Source organism: Cololabis saira, chromosome 1 (genome assembly GCF_033807715.1).
Source record: "Cololabis saira isolate AMF1-May2022 chromosome 1, fColSai1.1, whole genome shotgun sequence".
In the NCBI taxonomy this organism is placed as follows: domain Eukaryota; kingdom Metazoa; phylum Chordata; class Actinopteri; order Beloniformes; family Belonidae; genus Cololabis; species Cololabis saira.
In genome coordinates, this window is record NC_084587.1 from 11,311,280 (window position 1) to 11,317,317 (window position 6,038).

The following is a 6,038-nucleotide window of genomic DNA, read 5'->3' on the forward strand; positions in this document are numbered from 1 at the left end:
TGGCGCCTGATAGCAGAACGCCCGCCCTCCAAATCTACATTTAGATACTCTGCACGTTCATCAGATTATAGTGACAATTCATGAGACAAACTGAGTCAAAACAATGTTTTATTATAACTATACAAGCTAAAGTTACAACATATTTGTATATGTTTTTCATATTATTTACATCATATGAAATTAACATAAAATTTAGTATGAGGTTGCTTTAAGTATGTGGCAAATGATAATAAACACAAGATGGGTACTAAAACCAAGGACGGGCACAGTGATCAGTCAGTATAGATATAAATCCATAAATAAATAAACCTCTGTCCATTATTTTTCATTTTTTAAGGACAGGCAATTGTGTTATATAAAAAATAAATTATAAAATGAAATAAAACGTGAAATAAAACCTGAGCTCAGTGCAGGGCCCTCCCAGGGTTGGTAGAGAGTGGCAATGCCAAGGACTGTCACTTAGGTAGGAGCACTGGGTGATATAATGGGAAAAAGATCGGGGATAAAAAAAAATAAATAAATAAAAAAAAAAAAAAAATCGATATTCAAATTTTGAATATCGATATTGAATCGGCTGGAAACGTATCGCGATATATTGCCATATCGATATTTTTGCCCACCCCTACAGGTGAGTAACAGCAGGAGCATTGCAGCTTTACAACCTAGCATTTACCAGAAGTAGGAGGTCAAAAAGACCACATGCAATTTTTACTTTATACCCTATTTTCTTTTTTTCTTTTTTTTTGGTCCCCATGTCCAAAAGACTGTAATTTTCAGCTCAACAGGAGCACCTGTATGCTGGAAATTGCAGTGGTACTATGATGAATCAATAGCATCTTCTGGGAAACCCACATCGTAACCTGTGCACCAGTCTGACACGCACATCCCAGAATTGTAACTACACAGTTGGACTGACATGGCCTGGAACAAATGTTACTGGTTGCTTTGGTAGCATTGTGCTTCCGTCTGCCTCTTCTCTTTTGTTGCTTTGGTTTCAGGCCAGATAGAAAGAGAGGTACCTCCAAAAGCTGTAAAAATGACTGTCGCTTAACATTTATCAGCTCCAACTCATTAAAGATATGCTTCATTTGTACCGTCGTTGCCATGTCAGAGTTGCATATAACCCCCCGTTCACACTGAAAGCGTCACGGGCGTCATAGGCGTCTGGCTGCCATTCATTGTCTATGAAAAACGAGCGTCGAGAGGCGGCGGGAGCGTCGCGTCAATTTGAAGTTGAAAAATCTAAACTTTATGCAAATGAGCAGCGGCGACGCTGAGGCGTCGTCCAATTACACACCGGGATTCCCGAAGCGAGAAACCTCAATGCAGGAGCAGAGCTGTGCCGTTTTTACCTGAACTGCTCACGTGAAACAGGTATCTGATGGGTGAGGAGCTGGATGGTCCCAACGATTTTATATGCTACATTGATCCAACGAAAAATAATTAAAACCCGTGCTTATTAATCACAAAATACAGGTTAATCATCATGACCAAATCCGCTCCGACCCGGTGTGTCAGTGATCAGCACAGACAGACTGCAGCTTCGCCTGAATTATGGTTCTGCGTTAAATCGACGGCGTAGCCGACGCGTAGGGTCGCAGTACGTTGTGCGTTGCCGCAAACCCTACGCCGTCGCCTCTGCGTTGGTGTGACGCGGAAACATAAATCAACCTAGGCGGATTTATGGTTCACCGGGAGCAAGGGCTCTGGCGGTTGATGTTGATCCGCGGACCAAACTTGTTAAGGAGCATCAAACTCACTCTTATCTACGCGGAAATAACGCTAAAATATAAAGAAGGCGTCCCAAAGTGTGATCGATGGTGAAATAGGAAACTGAAGATGTGCAGGCTGTTCCCAATGTTCCCTCCAGTTCTGCGGCGCAGCTTTAGCCCCGCCCACTGCAGGCGTCAACAGTATCTGCCGCTTTCAGTGTGAACGCAGGGTAAGAGGTAAACAAAAGGAAGCTCCACACTACAAAGCACAGCACCAGTTTGGTGACGTAATTACAGAGCAACACAAACAACAACAAAGTATAAATGCCAACTACAACGTAGGTCCTTCTTTAATTTCTTGATTTGGGAGTAATCCATCTACTCTCTCCAGTCTCTCAATTGCCCCGACTCTAATGTCCAGTCTCGCTCTGCAAGCTAGTTTCACTGGTAATTATACGTTACATTATATGTGCCACAAAATGATATGCAGTTGTCAGACCCAACTCTGACAAGACTCCAAAGTCACTTTGACTGTTTTTTGCATCTTTAGTAGGGACAGGGGACACACTAGCTCTGCAGCTTCAAGCTCCTTTGTGAAGTCTTTTTCTCCTTAACCCTTGGTGGAACAGGCTTTCATCAGGGGACAGGGGGGATCTGAACGGGAGGAAGACGCTACGGAAAATGACTGATTGCTTTTTTACTGGATGCATGATGAGGTGAAAATACATTGACTTTGACTTTGGAAACATCATTAAAAATAGCATTCTTTTACTTAAAAGTCACGTTTTGTGTTGTTTTTATAATTACTGGTGTTGAGGCAACACCAGTAATTATAAAAACCAAATTGCAGAGATTTAAAAGTCGTGTTTTTCCTTCACTGTGCATGGTTTAGTTAGTGGGTTAAATTGTGTGATGAGTTCGCAGTCTGAGGTGACGTTTATAATTGAAAAAAGGACTGTTAGGGGCCCTCTAAAGGTAAGAAAAAGAAATAATTATCCTAAAATATTTGATCTCAGCTGTGATGGTAATTTTTTATACATTTCTGAGTTCATTCTAAGTACACTCAGTACAAAGTGTCTGAGTGGGTTCAGCTGTCCTACACAGCTGCAAGGATTATTCTAAGAACAACATGTTATTTTATCTAAAGCACCCTGCTCTGCTCAGGTAAAACCTTTGTAGTATTTATTCTCGGGTTCACTTCTTCATCAACTTCCAGAAATGTATATTTGACCCTTCGCATTTAATGACAATTTAAAAAAAATCCTGTCCCTCTCTCTTTCAGTATTCCAAAAAGCCTCAGCGCCTGTGATTAACTCTTTGCCAGAGGTGTCAAGTAACGAAGTACAAATACTTCGTTACCTTACTTAAGTCGAAATTTTGGTTATCTATACTTCACTGGAGTAATTATTTTTCAGACGACTTTTTACTTTTACTCCTTACATTTTCACGCAATTATCTGTACTTTTCACTCCTTACATTTTAAAAACAGCCTTGTTACTCTATTTCATTTCGGCCTTTAAAAAAAACTATCCAGTTAAATTGCTCCATCCGGATAGAGTGAATTTGGTTGTGGTTGTTTCAGATGTTCTTGTCCAGTTTTGTTCTTACATCCGTTCCCTCAGATTCCTGCAACTAAACTTGGATGTACATTCCAATAAAGGTTAGGATAAATGATAACATGCCTCTGAAGTTTGACTTTTTGCACCATTACAATACTTATAGGCAACTAGTCATCATATCTTCTGCTCTCTGAAACACATGTTAATGCTCAATAGTACACATATATGGTTCTTTAATATATTTACATTATACTAAGATGCATTCATTTTCAATGGCTTTTGTCCTTAATGGCTTTTTTTCTCCCTTACATTACTTTAACTTTTATACTTAAGTAGTTTTGAAACCAGTACTTTTATACTTTTACTTGAGTAAAAAACTTGAGTTGATACTTCAACTTCTACAGGAGTATTTTTAAACTCTAGTATCTATACTTCTACCTGAGTAATGAATGTGAATACTTTTGACACCTCTGCTCTTTGCTCTTCCGTTTTGCTGTGACTTCAGGTTTCGAGCGGGCTTCAAGCGGGCGTTTCGCTGGTGCCCGTTCATCAAAGTGTCCAGCTACGACGAGCTGGAGTTACGCTCCACCAGGATGCACGCGAGCACACGCCAGAGCAGCATGTACACGCTGACGCGGATGGACACCACCATGATGCTGGTTTACGATCCCGCTGACGGCGCTGCGCGGAAGCACTCCCTGTCCTCCAGGAAGAGAAGCTACAACACCTCCCGGCAGACAGAGATCCCTAGCGCCAACGACAGCAGCGTGAAACTGCAAAACGGAGTTGCACCGCATGCTCAACCTGAGGAATTCTCTTGAAAACCACATTTATACTGCAAAAAACATTCGATATTTATGCACATTTATCAACATTGATAGCGGCTTTCACATGCTCACCATTGTTGCATAGCTTAAACACAGAAGTATGGAAGTTATTATATATCTGGCTATCTCAGAAATGATTATTCAGATACAGAAATGTTCCTACAGATACAGAAATAGCTCTGCTAAGAACTGTTTTGGAATCCATAAATATAAAAACCTACGTCAGCATTCACAACAAAGATAATCTGAAACAGGAAACACTGTAATTATGTAAGTATATCAGATTTACATCTCCATTTGTGAGAATCTGAGCTGTAGCTCTGCAACTGCAGACGAAGGACTAGTCTCCATCGCCCTGCGGCGCTGAAAAGGCAGCTGGAGAATCATCAATGGAAACGCTGCTGATTGAACTTTGTCTGGTACCATATGTGGAGTTTGACTTTCAGTTACGTAATATACACAGAACTGTTCCAGGGCGAGGCGTCAAGCCAGAGGTGAAGTCCTGCAGCATGTCAATAAATAGGGCTGCACTGTGAGCTCACTGAAAGCAAACTTACAAACCAGTGTGTCATTTGTTTTTCTCGACCGTGAATCTGGAGTCTATCCCAGCTGTCACCGGGCGAGAGGCAGCGTGCACCCCTGGCTGCCGGCCCATCGCGGGGCCACCCAGAGATACAGAAAGCAACCATCCATTTTCGCTCCTGCAGTTCATTTAGAATCAAGCAGTCAAGCAAATCTGCATTTTTCCGGACTTTTGGTGGAATAAACTGAAAAAAAAAACAACGCAGGCATGGGGAGGACATGAAAAACAGCACACCGAAAGAACCCCAGCCAGGATTCAAAGTTGGAACCTTACTGCGAGGTGACAGCTGGTGATAATAACCACTGGCGTGCTGCTTCACAGCGAAGAGTCACATTTTGAAAAAAGTCTTGATCAGAATAATAATCAACAACCAGGACAGTTGTAGCGTACTGCTGCTATTGATAGGTCCCCGAATTCATTACTTTTGTGCACATATGGTGCTGTGACTGCATCCAGCAGCGTGCTTTCTTAAACCACACTGGGTTTGCAGTTTCATCAGTGTTGCAGCACGACACGGACATGAATACTACTGAGGGTTACCAGGACTTTAATGTGTTTGTTCATGAGTCCATCCATCCATCCATCCATTAGCTACACCCGCTTTATCCTTTGCAGGGTCACGGGGGTCTGCTGGAGCCTATCCCAGCTCATTTCAGGTGGGAGGCAGGGGTTTGTTCATGAGTATTTTGGATATTTTGGTGGTTTTCAAGTTTTAAAAAATCAACGCATGAGGAGGAGGGAGAGGCTCGTCTTTTGATAGTGTTTTTGATGGCAGCCTCGCCTGGCCAACAATCCTAATTCTTTTCTTCTTGGATACAAATAATCATTCTAGTTCAGGGGTCGGCAACCCGCGGCTCTAGAGCCGCATGCGGCTCTTTAGCGCCGCCCTAGTGGCTCCCTGGAGCTTTAAAAAAAATGTTTGATCTTTTTTTTCCTTTTTTTCTCTTTTTTTCCTTCTTTTTTCTTTTTCCTTCTTTTTTCCTTTTTTTCCTCTTTTTCTTCCTTTTTCCTTTTCTTTTTAATCTCGACATTTTGACTTTTTTCTCGACATTTCGACTTTTTCTCGAGATTGTTCTTCAATATTAATCTCGGCTTTTCGACTTTTTCTCAACATTTCGACTTTTTCTCAACATTTCGACTTTTTTCTCAAAATTGTCTTTTTTCTCAACATTTCGACTTTTTTCTCGAGATTGTTCTTCAACATTAATCTCGGCATTTCGACTTTTTTCTCGACATTTCGACTTTTTTCTCGAAGTGCATAATGAAAAAAAAAATCTTCCCCCAGTTCTAACTAATATAGAAACATGCAGCATATGTTGCCTTCATTCTAAGGCTTATACAAGACTTTTCATTTTTT

General features: G+C 41.2%; 1 protein-coding gene across 1 annotated transcript in view; it reads left to right on the forward strand.

Annotated features, from left to right (window-relative positions):
* The window catches only part of tacr3a (tachykinin receptor 3a), a 66,920-nt gene extending 62,269 nt beyond the window's left edge, over positions 1-4,651 (forward strand). The window contains exon 5 of the mRNA XM_061729892.1: positions 3,777-4,651. Coding sequence (XP_061585876.1) covers positions 3,777-4,092 — 316 coding nt within the window. The 3' untranslated portion in view covers positions 4,093-4,651. The remainder of the gene's footprint in view (positions 1-3,776) is intronic.
* Positions 4,652-6,038: the final 1,387 nt, after the last annotated feature.